General features: G+C 42.8%; 1 protein-coding gene across 13 annotated transcripts in view; it reads right to left on the reverse strand.

Moving 5' to 3' along the window:
• Positions 1-15615, reverse strand: part of Glut1 (Glucose transporter 1) — a 280015-nt gene that overhangs the window by 87027 nt on the left and 177373 nt on the right. For 11 of the 13 annotated variants that reach the window (XM_086986424.1, XM_022817452.2, XM_086986437.1 and 8 more), the window contains one exon: positions 1931-2088. In XM_086986424.1, the coding sequence (XP_086842550.1) occupies positions 1931-2088 (158 nt within the window). Of the gene's footprint in view, positions 1-1930; positions 2089-3088; positions 3446-7764; positions 7782-15615 lie in introns of those variants that run through there. The other 2 variants (XM_086986449.1, XM_022817456.2) reach the window with 2 other exon arrangements.

The raw sequence follows: 15615 nt of genomic DNA on the forward strand, positions 1-15615 counted from the left end.
GCATCTCAAAGTCTGTGCTTGCGTCTTTCCTGGCGGTATCTCTACGAGCCATGCGCGACTGCACTGCGTAGAGCTTCAAAGTATAGGGGCGCACCGTCCAATGTAAAGAAGTCGGTAAGTTCACAACGTAAGTAATAACGGTATCACACAATTCAGAAATTTTTATAATTACTTAATTTTTTAGTGAACCATTGCCAACGGTGGGTAATATATTGTTTTCAAATAGAAAAACCTAATATTCTAAACAAATTTTTACCTTTTTTTGTCTTGCAGTATTATCCTACATGGAATGTATGCCAAGTTCTATTGTGTGAGAATAACATATAATATAAGATAGAGCAATGACGAAAAAGAGTAAGCCGTTACGCTCTCCGTGTTTTGTATGACATTATATTACTCTTTTGGTTTTGGATAATTCTTCAAGAAGAGCCAAGCTTTTTGCCACCCATTAACTAAATCCATGCTTATGCAATATATCTAGTCAATCATTTCAATAGGCAGAAATACACAAATGGCCACTCCTTGGGTCGAACCCAGAGCTCTTTACATGTGTCCCTTCGACGCACCTTACCAGCATGAAACTGAGCAAAGCCGTCACACTGATTACTGTTAGCAATGCTTCTATATCTGCTGTATATCGATATATCAATTTCGACGACTAAATGATGCCGCATCTATGCTCCAGAACATGTTTAGACGAAACAAACCCGCTTTAATAATAATAATCCTCCGTCAATGAAATGTTGCCTATATACAAAACTATTCAGCCCCACACTACGGTGCCTTTATGGTATAGCAGCGTTGAAACAGCTCCTCGCGTTAACAACATACTTGTGGCGTTTGACATTAGCACGATAACATCGGGGTAAAGAACAGGAAACGAAGAACAGAACAAACAGAAAAAACTATCGACGTGACCGGTACTTGTTCTGAAAAGTATAAACAACCGTATGTCTAACCAATGAATTTGCTTATCTATGTAAACTGAAAAATACATTACTTTTGGTTTGGGTGTATCGATTTGAAATGAGTTATCATAATAACAGCAATAGCAACAACGTCAATATAAACAAGAACTGCAACAATAACAAGCACCTAAGATGACTGTGGGCTCGTATCGTACTTGAAAGTAAACAGTTTATCAAGCAAAAAATGAAAAACATCTGTTTTTATATATTGAATCTACCCTATTTCTGAAGGCATCCTTGCAGACGGGAGGCAACGTATTCGAAAAATGGTTTAGATTTATTGGAAATATACATAACACTTTTGGCTAGATATTCTTGTAAAAGAAGTTATAAAATCGATTGTATGCCTTTCAATGTGTCAAATATATGAACATTCGTATGAAATGATATAACAACAACGCCAAAACAACGGGAAAAACAGGCGCTAAATAGGGTATTATTGCTATGTACTACGCGCAGTAGATTTGTGCGGAGAGCAACCCTTGGCAGCTCAAAAAAAGTGTGAATACGCCAGGTTTCGAACCTGAACCACCTCATTTCGTGTAACTAACCTTAATGGTCCGCACAATTTCTACGACTAGATAAATGTTTGTTATGTGTCTGGTTCTACTGGCGTCGAACATCGCTTGAAGTCAACTGGCCGCTAGCGCGATCTGAGATATATCTACACCTGGTTACGAAACCAGATCACCTATTGTCTTTCTAAATTTAGTAGGCAAACCTACCACTATAACTCTATCGCAGAAACCTGGCCCAACTAAATAAATGTTTCGAGTTTTCGACTCGGTGTAGCCGTTAAAAGTTGCCTTCGATGGTTGACCTCCTATATAATAAAACGAAATGGGTCTGCGTCCAATTTCGAAACCTAACCATCTCACACATCCTATACCCATACTAATACACCCAGATATTCCACTCAGACCTTAGTATTACTATTAATAATGTTAAATAATAATACTGACCTTCCGAAGCGGTTGGCGACCACGCCTCCGCTGAAGCCGCCTGCCATGCCTCCAATACAGAAGATAGACACGGTTATAGCGAGCAGCCACCCTGCAGAACTAGGCCCGATACGTGAGCCGCGTCGAACGTACACGTCTTGGATGAAATCCTCTATTATCTGTAAGTTTCGGACGAAGCGTTCAACTCACCGTTATTTTAGTCAGGTTTCAAATCCAACTCACAATTGTTTTTAGTCGCTATTAGCTTAGTAACAGTGAACATCTATCTGGTGCTGATTTGGGCAAGACTGTTCCGACTATTAACTATACATACAAGGCATAGAAGGGAAACTGCAAGCAGTTTATGAAAGCTGCGTGATAGCAATGAGTCTAAGGACACGATACCCTCAAGCGGCGTACTTATATTCAGCCATTCAATAATATAATAATTAGTAAATATATGTATCCTAATTTTTACCCAATTTACCCATACATTGTGTTGTTCTTCATCGTTATCAGAAATAACAAAACACCATTACACTTTTCCAAAATTCTTTTTCATTTTACGTAAATTCTCTTTTATTTTATAACACCCAAACTGTCTCACGATAAGAATAAAAAAGTTCCCACAAAAAAGTTTCTATTTAATTGGACTGACAACTTGAACCGTTATAATCTTTCCGTGACCGAATTTGATGATAAATGATCACGCACTTAACTTAATAATTAAGAATTTTAAGAATGATAACTCTTTTAGAAACAATTTTGCTATGAATTAAATTTATAGGAGGTGTCTAACTAATGTTTTTCCTTTAATTGCTCTTTTATTTGAGAATGAATTTTTTTTTATGACTTTTATAGCGAATCGTTAAAATTTAAATCCGTCCTCAGTTTATTGCCTGCCCAAATGCAGCCATCATCGAAACATCTCGTTTGGTTTAACCAATTCTCAACAATTTAAACCACCAGCAGCCACTGGAGACAAACCCGCCATTTTGGTCAGCTCCTTACGACCACTGTAAAAGTAAAGGCCAAAAGGTTTCATCTTATTTTCAGCACTGTTACGTGAAGGTCTGTGTACGGATAGAATAGATAAGGGAATAGGACATGACAGGAGAAGAGACTCGCGAATCGCAATATACCTCTTCTTTTGACCTTTCCTGTTAGCTTCTTGCTTACCTAGGCGAGAGTACCGTCTTAACTACTGGAGTCGGCTGGCCGGCTTTTTCGATGTTATACACATTATCGGGGTACAGGCCGTGTGTTCGAGTATTATCCGTAGGATCCTATAGAAGTCGCCGTCCTTTGATGTCCGCTTGCTGCTAAGCTCCAGCTTCTAACAGCAGGTACTAAGAAAATTACTGTTGCTACGGTTTGCAGGTGATTCTGTAAGTTAGAGCCTGAAATCGCTGCTCCATTTTTCCACGAACGGGCCGACCCAGCTCGTCGAACGACAGAACGTTCCGACTGAGCTGAAACCGCTCGTAAGTGAAGATTTTGCACCTCTGGTCGCTGCTGCTAACCCAGTCCCACAGGAGTTTCTAACGTCGAAGTGCCTGCTGGTAAGAGCAGTAGAATTTGGTAGAATAAAAATGAGGACCTATACCAGCCTCGTTCTCGGCTCTTTAAATTATCCTAGTAAAGCAGCATAGCGCGCCAGTTTTCGTTGTCGCTAAATTTGGTAGCCTAGAGCGTTTTATAGTAGAGATAAGCATAGACAGAGACCGAATGTGATTTCACCGCGGAAGGCCGTACCACTTCTTTAAGCTGTTCATTCAATTGGACGCAATGCTTTGAGCTTTACATCCGTATACTTATGACCTTCATAACATTTATAGAAATACGGATATGACGTACAAGTTGAAGATAAGACAGACTGCAGCTTCATCTGAACCGTTTGCCCTGTAATGGGACGGTTCAAAGGACGTCGAAGGCTATTACAACGACGATTGCATAAGGGGAGGAGACTGACTAAGACGTGGCTTTTTTTGGCGACGGCGGATGTAGATCGTTTTTGTGGAGAACCAAACGCTTCTCTCACAGCGCCTCAACTACTACGAATGGGCAGAAATTGCGTGTGGATGCGCTGTGCGATGCGAAGCGCTCGTCGTCAAGGTTTTCTGCTTTCTACATCTAAACCCCTGTTGGCTTGACGATTCCTTCGAAAACCCGTTCGGTTAGGTTATTATTTCTGCGCCATATCCTTCCGAGAGCATTGTCCTCGAAGTACTGCTACTGGCCGAATTGGTACTCCGCACTGTTCCAGCCATGAACGTGATAGAAAACGAGAACGGGAGAAGGTGGGATAGAAAAGAGGGGAGGGGAGCAGCAAGTTGCTTGAGCTGAACGAGCAAAAGTACAAAAGAGGCTCGGTGATTCAGCCACCAAGCGACCAGCGGATCTGCAGTTGGAGCAGAATGCTTAAGGGTTGTGGCAACTGTGGTTAGCCGCAGAGTGTCAAACGCATCGATGTCAAGATCCGACGCGTGGATGCTCAGAAACCGTTCCTACACGCTCGTCAAAGATCATCTAGATACAGGTAGTCCCGATTTTGTTGGTAGTCTTTAGCAACGTCGTGAGCTTGCAAGACATGATTTTTTACGATGTAGCACACATCGCGCGGTAAAATGATGGAACAAACAAGGAAAAATAAGGTCAAGCTATATTGCGCCTGGTAGCGATAACTGGGGTTGACAAACGTAAAGATCACACATTAGATATCGAAAAGAAATAGCACTACGATATGTTCATCATCATTTTCGGCATGGGCATGTTGAAAAGCATGTAAACTGTAGTCGCATTAATAGACGTATTGGCTAGGCCTCCTGTGATGTACTATGGTGAATCTATGGAATGAAGCTGCTGCGTTCAATATCATTTAACGGGTTCGACTGTTTCGCGCCTTCAATACGAGGAGCTTTTATTGATATATATATATATATATATATATATATATATACATATATATCTTATAAACGTCGGTATATGCTTCTATAGAGCAACTGTTGTTCAGTTGATATAGAAAATCAATAGTGCAATCCAGTCGCCCACATACTTCCGCAGTGTGGCGTATATCACTTGACAAGAGAACGCAAGGCATCTTCATTTTACCGAGAAAAAAAAATTCTCGTATAAGACGATTTGGCGCGCCATCTAGAGTCGACAATTGTTGTCTTCCTCAGTGAAACACCTAATTCAATACAGCGACCACGCAATCTCACATAGGGTTGCTTATAAGTTTCGGAACATCGGTAACGGCAGAAGTTGACTCTACGCATTGGGTAGTTTTCAACACGTTCCTTTCGTGAGTTCGTCGTTCTTATCACGAACGTCCATAGAGCCTTGGCGTTTTCCTTGAGTGAAATCAATTGAATATAATGGTACATACCTCGTTCGGTACAAAGGTAGTTCTGAAGACGATTCTACCATCCAGATAAATGACAATACAAATCTAATAACACACTAATTACGTTCTCTAGTGCTTTATCCCTTTAGGAAAGGACACGGACTTATCTAGTGCAAAATCTGTGGATCACGGTAAACCGAAATCGATGACATCACGTTCAGTATGTGGAATACACGCTCTCTTTTTCTGTCTCCACTGCACTTCGGCACTTTAATAATTGACAGATTTCATACGAGCGAAGAATCTACTTAATTTCAATAATAATCAGTTACAAAAAGGCCCTTAACGTTGAATTAGCTTAAACACAAACTCTAGGTCGTAGGCCGGAGTGAAATTCGTACGCTTATGGTAAAATCCACGGAGGACAGTTGTTACATTTATAATACTATAACAAACATAGGTTCGTTAAATTACGAGGTTCCGCTTGCAATTGGCGGCTATCGACAACACGGGATATCGATGAGACATATGTCACATTCAATCTATGGCTACCTTGGAAGACTCTGTCCTCTCAAGACAAAAAGGTATGTTCGTAACCGATTCACCTTCCGACTCGCCAAGGCAGAATACAGGTTGTAGTATTACTAGGGGTCTACCGCGTTATCGTAACTCTTCTTGCATACTCCAACGTAATGAGAGCATATCTTCGGGTAGTAGCCTGACAATTTTGCCAGTCAGTCTAGCATGGTCTGCATGCAAACAAATGCCAAACAGATCAGAACGGTTGGCAGAACGCACTGAATACGGCACAGGATTGCCCCTAAGCAAAGCCTACCTTGACAAAATTAGTTGACGAGGGCTGCTTCGGAAGGAGTTTATTTGAGAGCGGGCACATTGGAAATATCCAGTTCAGCACACGGATAATGTATAGCAAACAATTTTATATGTGCAACGTGTTTAGGAGAAGGGGAAATCAATGTACGCCTCGGGAATGTCGAAGAACGGTTACTATTATTCCAATGGGCACTATTTCGTAACGTCGAAAACAGGAACCGTGTTTTGACATATGATCGGATAGTTGTTGCGCCAGCGGAACAGTTAGAGGTAAATTAGAATGATCAGGCTTTTGACCCTTCAACGGTAGCAGCGTTATATTTACTCGGTTCACTGGTGTTGAAATGTGCCTCCGCAAATGTTAATGAAAATTAGGCAGCCGCACACAGTGACCTATGCTTCCAGTTCCACGAGAGTTGTGCGACAACCAAATGACATTCACCGAATTCGCGCTTTTTCCCTCGCCGCTACTCAGATGGCAACAGCTCACTTCGCTATCGTGGAATAATGGCGTCTACACAATTCTGCACTTTGCGACAGCTATTCTTTGCCCCTTTTTTGTGCCTGAGTGCCCTCAAGGCAACACTAAACGAAGTTACGGAGTAGGACAAGCACCGGCACCAGTGCGTGGGGATACAAAAAGTGAGGGAAAAAAAGGATGTTCACAAAGCTGTACATAGACGCGATCGGTTAGGGAAGTAAGCTTTACCGAAGAGATTTTATGTAGTGACGCCTCGAGTCGGTTGAATGTGCGGAGGTGGCGGAACCTGCCGACCCCCCGTTTGGTGAAAGGGCCAAGCAAGCAGGGTACAGCACCGCAGGAGAGACAAGGCTGAACTTAAATGTTGTTGTCGTGCGACCCAAATAAAGAGAAGCACAGGGCCCTTCAGCTGGCTGCTGCAGCCCCATATTTAATGCACGTCTCATACCGATGAATCTAGATAGCCTGCGTTTCTCAGTGGAAAAACAAGCGGACTAAATCGTGCCTGTGACCTGATCAAGCTCTATATTTCTCGCAGAGGACCGCATCCCGAATACGGTGCCGTTACTTTGCGTCCAGATCTAGGCAGTATTAATTCACAGTCTATATAACGGAAAGGACGATGAAATGGTGAAGCTTTTTGAATAGCGTGTGAAGAAATGCTCGTTGAAACTTAGCCGATACGATATCTCCAGGCTATTCTGAAACCGCGTTAGGTAATAAGCATGGCTGCATTCGGTCCGCAAGACGCTGCTTCAAGATCTGTATACTATTTTGGGTTATTAAAGCCCAATAAACTTTGTTGAAACCTAATGTGTCAATGACTTGAAATCACATCGCATTTATACTAGTTTTTATCCTAATATAGTTTGCGAGTAATATTCACTTTGCCCTCGTTTCTGCACCTCGTCGGTTATTCATCTTCAATATCGCCCTGTTTTAATGTCCGCCCTTCCATTATGCAACGCATATCCTATTCTACATATTTGCTTGCGTCTAAATATGAAGAGATCGAATAGCAAGATAACGACATAGTAGAAGTGGTCGCCACTAAGGAAGATCGCATCTGTTACTTTTGAGTGAAAGTATCATAGCACAAGACCGCTAACTGATTGAAATTGCAGAAGCTTTCCGCATTACCGGGTTAGATTATAAATGAGCTTTTATTTTGGACAGAGAAAAAAATAAACGTACGCATTTTTCCGCGTTTCACCGGAGCTGTCCTGGCGATGCGTTGCGGCGTAAACCAGCGAAGGCTTTCAACTCTATCCGACGCCAAGGCCACTGTTACACACGTGTCGCCTTTATTTTTTACGCGCTTCGTTTGCAGTTGTTGGAGGAAAACGAAATGCAAATAGAAACTGGACAAAGGAAAACATTGGAGGGGTTATAGAAGTGGTATCTACTGGAGAATTACAGCTAATCTGACTTTTGACTGGTCGGATCTGGGAACAAACCTTATGCCTTCTCTTCTGAGAATAATTATGTTGATTTTATTTAAACGAAACATGTTGCCCCGATTTGTTAGTGGGAATTAATCTACAAATTAAAGGCCCGTATTGACTGGCTGTCTTGGTTCCAAGTGTTCCGCTTGCTAGAAAAAGGACACAACACCTCACCTGATAGTGTTGGTCGACGCATCAATAGATGACAATAGCAAGTATCAGTCGTAGACAAAATCGACTTCGTTTGGCGAAGTCAATAAAGTAAATTTATTTAAGATCTTTGAAAATACTTTTATTTATACGTTAAAGACGCGAATCGAACGCCTCGTCCGTATTCTCTTCGTAAGTAACGCAATATATTTAGGCAATAAGAAACTTCCTCGGTACGCCTCGGGCCAACGACCGCGGGCGCCATTTCGTGTTCCTTGCGTACAAATAATTCTAATTATCTACATATATATTAGGGCAAATAACGGTACTTTCATCAGGTTAATTTAATTGATGTAGCTAATTAAATAATGTTGATTATTATTCTCGATAGATGGGTCGGCCGACGTTCTCAACGATACATTCACTTGAAGTACTGTATCTTAATTTATAATGAACGATATACCATCATATTTAAATGTCTCACTTATTGCGGAAGATCCATACTCAAAGATGAAATTCGAAGAACACGAAGTCTCATCAGAATATACAATTGGTAAGCTTATTTTCAAAACAAAGTATAGGTCTTCACTCGTTTTCCTATGCTAGATGCATGTTATATGATAAAAAATAGCTCTTCATATATGTAACGAAGATCATGGACTTCGCGGCAAGTACGCGCACTGCTGATAGTAATGACGCCAAACAGGAACCCTATTATTAGCGAGAAAAACGCCTCAAAATCTGCTCGTATGAGACAGCAGATAAAAACAGACAGTCAGATGAATTATCTATCCATAACGCTAACTTTTGTATTGAATATTGCCGCTGCTCCCACCCTGAAGAGAGAGCATTCCGCTTTTGTGTTATTTTTAGCTGAGATTTTTTTCTTTTAAGAACTCGTAAACTATGACACGCACTTGGTACAATCCTGCTAAGTTCCAATTAGTGAAGATGCAAATTCTGTTAGAATATAATAGTAGCTTCTAAGTGTGAAGATTGAAAACAATATACTATTTATAGAATGAAATTTATCACCTAACGCTAACCAATCTAACTTGAGCTATATATAGATATATCCTGCCCATAAAATTGGCCGTAGAAATGTCATACGGCTAGTCACCTCCTTCTCCAATTATAATCTGGATATAACGAACGTTATGCCCCACCAACGTAGCCAAACCACTTACGTAGCTTTCTCGCCATTACGCGCACGCCACCCGATTCGTCTCGATGTTGCTCCGCTAGAAAGCGATTTCCTACGCGGTGCTTCACCTTACGTTCTTCAAACGTCACTCTGCTGATGCTTATCTTAATTTTGTCAGCTTGGCAATCAGGATTCGAAGCTGCTTGATAAAACGGGGAAATAAGCTCGCCGCCGGTAGGGGATTGGTTTCCAGGAATGTTCTCTATGATAAACAGGGCGTTTAGCACCATCCGCTTATTCTCGGTGTTTTAACCGACCGGCCTTCCGCCCAGGGAATACCGTCCGTTTCTACGAAGCCTCTTAGGTCCTAATCGAATTTCCCTTCAGTCACTGGTCCTCTTCTTTTTACCTTTTCTTTCGTAAACAATTCCTGTTGGCGCCGGGTCTTTGCTTCGTTGCCGTTACTGCGACTTCTTGAGGAGAAAATCGGTAGACGTTGAATTTTTTCGCGGCTCATCAGCTGAGTTTGATTTTGGCTAACCGCTACAGACTCTGATTGACGGTTTTAAGCCTCATGCACTGATACAACTCCGATATGCTATGTGGTTTTCGGCCAACAGCTATTTTAGCTAGATTGATTCATTGCCAGTGGTATTGACGGTAGGCGCATGGAAAAAGTACTTATTATTCACGAAGAACCAATTGAATAACAAATATAGTCTACTGAATAATACTAATAATTGGCTAACTCATAGCTGTCATCAATGATATTAAAAAGCTAGAAATTTGCTAAACTACAGAAGATACCAATTTGATAGAGCCAACTGTGATATAAAAAACAAACCTACCTTCAACAATTGTTGTAAAAAAGTTTTATTGAGTTTTTTCGAAAGATTAAAATGAGATTATGCATAATCAATTTGATCTTTCTTTTAATATAAAAGCACCTCTGAATATCTATTGGTATAACAAGCGCGCACGTTTGTCCGCTGACATAAACCACACCCCACACAAACAATTCCTCAAAACGTTTCAGGGGCAAAACATCTTGGCCCTAAGGCTTGGCGCCGTAGCGACATACGAGCCAGCGGCAACCGATAAAATTCGCTAGGTTCAAGGGAACAACGGCGTTCGATTAGAACCGACGCCCGTAGTACCGTGTTCGCCCTTAGCCTCCAGGCACTTCGAAGAGAGAGCGACTGGTGAGGAAGGTTAAGAACACTATCAATTGGAACATCGATAACCTGGCACGATGGGATGCTGTCACCATAAATTTTGTGCCCGCTGGAGCAGGGGAGTGGCCACCATTTCGCCGCTACATACGACAACATGGAAGGCAGCATACTTGGGGTACCAAGGATAAAGAAATGGGCCAGCCGAGAACAATGTCGTTTGTCCCGTTGAAGCAAAGAAAACCACGCAGGAAAAACGGCGGAAGCTTGATATTTGAGACAGCATACAAAGAAGACCTAGTCTATACTAGAGGAAAAGGAGACGTCAGCGGTGTTAGGGGGGTTTGAATGTCTAGAGGGGCTCGAAAGTGTTTAAGGGGTATTCGATCTGACCCTTACGGTAGACGGCGCGAGCGGAAGAGGGCTTGCGTTATAATAGGGTGGTTCAGATTGATCATTTTACATGTCATCAGATAGGTAATAGTAGTAGTCATTCCTGTGGTAACGCTTTCTTAACGAAGAGACGCAGGTTAAACAGATCTGGCAGAGGGGTTTGAGGCAGCAGGTGAAGCTTTGTTCCCGTTGACAGGGCAGGACTAGATCAGGAGCTAGCCAAGTAGACAGCGTCAAATGTAGACTGTTTTAGAAGCCTAGCTGTGAATGAAATCGAAGGAGGTTACAACTATGGCAGTAAGACAGCCGGTAAATCAGTGATTACACTGTCAAACCGCCAATCTGCAGAGGCCATAAAAATACCCAAATATTCGCAAAACACTCTTCTGTTCTAAGGCTAGATTGTGCTGTCCTTCTCAACGGGCTACCTAGTGCTTTCGTGCACCGTTCTTTGCCGTCAGGGGTGGCTATATGGACTACCAAAAAAATCGAGTTTTTATATCCGGTGGACTGCCTTAATTAAACATTGCTTTAGACATCGGATCCCTTCCGGACTGAAACGAACCGTGCGTCTACGACGGGTTTCAAATCACCTCATCATATCTTTCTAAGTTTGGTAAGCGAATACGCTTTGTGCTACCATAGAGACCATGATGGCCATCTCGCCGCCGTTTAAGAACGTTGCCGTGCACACGTTGACCTGATGATCAGTTGCCGGTCACGCTCTTTGACACTGGGGGGTAACAGCTGTTGAATGAATACGAGGTCTCTTTAGCCCATATGAGAAGGCGTCAGTCGACAGGCTTTAAACATAGTTCAGGCGGGTCTGCAGAAGAAAAACAAAATCTTACTTGATGTGCCTATTAAGCGCACGTTCTTTTCTCCTTCGACTCTTACCCTTTTTTAATCTTTCGGACCTCGACTCTCTCTCTTTTTTAATATTTCGGCTTTCGACTGTCTCCCTTTTTTTTAATCTTTTGGCCTTTTTCTAGGCTTAGCTAACATACGCTCAAGGTGAAGGGATTCTCTCCGGAAAAGCCAAACTCGCTCGATTCTATTAAACGTACTTAACGCACCGTTGGATCCCATACATGGGCGCGTGTCCAGTTAAGGAAGATCACGCGGACAACGATTACGAAAGAATATGAACTATCGTCGCTTTAAGAGACAACTTCCGAATTGAGTTCAGTTCAACACTCAAACGAAAAACACAGCGTTCACCGTTGTTATTGAGTTACCGTCGTATGCAATATACATAGAAAGTAGGGTCCGCTGTTTGCTATATCTATCATTTATAAATTACAGCATGTACATAGGCTCACGTATACGTACACGCACACGCATAGACATGCTGTGAAGCCATACCACACATTCATCGTCTGGTCCAGACTAGCGTTCCCGTCTCGCTACAATGCCATTATAACCTTTAAGAGCATGACATAGTTGCCAGTAAAAATTGTACTATGGCAGTAGTCTCGATTAGGCCAGCCGAATTATCAAGAACAGATCGCGTCCTATGACATGCCGGTGCCTGGTACCCGTCTGACTGAACTTCGGCTCTCTCTAGAGCGTAGTAAAATAGGGAGAGAAGGATAGTTGCGCGCCATGACCGTAGTAGAATTTAATCTTGTCATTTGATAGAAGCGTAACCATAGATATGCAGCACAGGAGAGCGAATCAAGACAGCAATCTGATTTTGTCAGCTACGCTTAGACGACCTAGCAGAGTGCGAGAGTTCAATGTCCGTTCGCAGATACTGACCAGCCCTGAAGTACATGCAAGGATACCGAGACAGGAGATGGGTAATAGCTCGAGGGTGAAGCTTTAGGGGTCACAGAGGTTAACGAGGACTATTTCGATGGCCAGCGATTTATAGTGCTGGTCCCTCAGGCGCCTTGCCCGCTAACGATCCGGCTGCGATTGCTTCCACCGTTGGTTGCTCGCTCGCCGTTACGATCCTCACAAGTGTATGGCGTAGTGTACGCAAGCTGTCACTACATAGATGAAGTCTTGATTGTTCATCGCTGATCCTTGTTCGCAATGTATATACACTCCCCTATATAGCCTCCTACACTAGTGCTTCAACTACTGCTGCCTCTGCTCCCAGATAGAGACGGCCATCTCCAGGTAGCGCCTCGCAGGTTTAGCTGTGCGCTTATACCCTGTTCTTTCTCAGCTGAGGCCATGGCTATGACTACTGCGATATCGGTTTGGTTTCAGTGACCGTATTAATATTATGATCCAGATAGTCTAACGTAGTGCCCTTATAAAATTGCCCATCTGCGTTATCATCTGTCAGCTGTAACGGTCGGTGGGTCGGCTGATCGTCGGCACGTAATGTATTACCGAAACAGTTTTGTCTCCTGGTTACTGGATGAGTGGACGCTAGCGAGTTATTTAAGTATTGGCTCATTGGCCAGTTCGATCCCGAAGGATGGCGTTATTGCGGACGTGGAGGCCCGGAGCTTATGGAATTACAGCCTTGACGATTTAGCTAGACCCAATGCTGCTGGGGCTACCTGTAGTGTCGACAATAGCAGCAGTAGCAAGGGCTCGTCACCGCGACGGCAGCATCATTCAACTAGAACTTGTATGGCGCTGAAGGTTCAATAGGAACGTATGCTATACGAGTTAATTGATCGTAAACAAGTCTCTACGACTCCAGAATCAAGTGTATCACTCGTAGCTGCCATCGCCCTTTACTTAATAACGACTGGACTTATCTACTAGACTTGACAACATGTAATCATCGTGATTGGAAAGTTGCTTAATTGTGCGTAGCCTTCTTTATACTGTTTTGTCTTGGCTTTGGAGACGTATGCGATGTGAGGGGACGTTGCACGTAGAACCCTTAGCAACACGCCTGAAGTCTGGTCAGCAAGATGACTATAGTCTTTTACAAAAATATCCTTGTTTTTTGTAATGTTCTGTCTGTCTGAGCTTGTAGTGAATCATATTAAAAGCACAGCTAGAGGTTATGAGAAGGACACGTAAGTCAAAAGTATTTTAAGTTAGTATACTCGCTTTCGGGAGAACTGACGTACGAAAGGAGGAGTAATTTGGAATAATTAATACGATAGTACAAATGCGCACAGTCTGTTCTGTTCTGTTCTGTTCTGTTCTGTGGGAAGTCTCAAAGCTTCTTCAAAATGCGCCACTATCTAAATCAAAATTAAACTTTCACCAACTATGAACCATTATCCAATTTGCTGGCCAAGCCTTCAACTTTTGTGTTGGTCTTTCCGATATTTACGACCCCTACTGCTCGTCAAATCTTATTTCCTATTTAGTTAGTGTCGCACTTATGCGGAGTATGGTTAGACTGACAAAGCCGTCGTTACTGGCTGGTGGTAGTAACGGAGCAACTGCGATAAATGGAACTGGAGGCTGCGGGCGGTCATATGCTCCGATTTCCCAGTTTAACTGACATTCAAGGGCTAGATAGGGCTTATGGTCTGATAGCAGGCTGTCAAGAAAAGCGACGGCGCCTACCAGCATAGCCGAAGCTTGGCGTGATGCGTTTTTGCCTAATTCCAACGGCACCTATAAGAAAAGATGGAAACTACGTCGATACTAATTTCGTCTTCTTCAAATCTAAGTAAAAGCGTTGTGTTTTGTCGAGTAACATGTTAATTCATTCACGATAAAGGCGTCCTCATACACGACGAACATACACACAAACGTTGTCCTTTCTTCTTGTTCGAAAGTATTCCTTGCGTAGATTACTAGGTACAAAAATATCGTTGGTAAGCGAGCCGTTGTCCTGTCTCCGATCGCATTCAATCAAGGGTGACTAGATGTGATGCGGACTAAGACAATCTGGCCTTTGCGATATGCGTGCTATCGATCGACGATAGGACAGAAGAGACCGTGCGATAAAGGGCATCAGCCATTTGTTTGTTCAACCAGACCATAGCTTGACGGCATTTGTTACCTAGACGTTAAACATCTTCCATGTGCGAAGTCATTTTGACGGGACTTGGTAATTAGTTCTCGAGCCATCACGTGGCTAACTTGTGAAGATATATGATTTTGTTATGGATCAATATGTATAATTAATAAGGGGAGGAAAAAGCGCGCAAGTTCACCTAATTAGAATTGAACACATCGCACTTTGATAAAATAAATATCAACTCCTCAAAAAAAAAACTGCTCTCAGGGCTTCATACTAGGCGATTGCTTGTGTGAGCATTGAGGCAGGGGGTTTACGAGCATATGCGCGCCTGACGTATGCATCCCATCCGGTGTCAAGTTGGGTTGCTCACAAAACTAGAGAGGTGTAAGCTAGATTCACAGATAGGGGTTCGACATGAGAAGAGTCCTAAAAAAGGAAAGAGGAAGACCAAAACTAGTTCCTGCAGCCGCCCAAAGCTTTTAGATGACAGTATAAATGACGGAAGAGACTGGCCGCACGAGCCCGTCTTAACAGTAACCAGTCGTGTGACAAAATCTTGTGGATATCGCTAGCTGCTTATCGCTTGGACGCTATCCCGAATGATGTAATCGGGTAACAAGCTCCGGCCATTCTGCACTGTCTCTGCTGGTATCCGCTGCTTCCTTGAATCACAGCGGCTAATGACGACCACGTGGAGGTCTCACAGACTAAAAAAACCGTTTTCCGGCGTCAGAAGATGCGAGCTGTGCTGTTCCTGCTACTGTGGCTAGCATAACCCTTAATCGCCATGACCCCTCCTCCCGAGGGAGGAATGTATGGAGACGCAAACTGATCCCGCCAGCCTGT

The sequence above is a fragment of the Varroa destructor genome, unplaced genomic scaffold (genome assembly GCF_002443255.2).
Source record: "Varroa destructor unplaced genomic scaffold, Vdes_3.0 BEIS01000001.1, whole genome shotgun sequence".
Taxonomy (NCBI): domain Eukaryota; kingdom Metazoa; phylum Arthropoda; class Arachnida; order Mesostigmata; family Varroidae; genus Varroa; species Varroa destructor.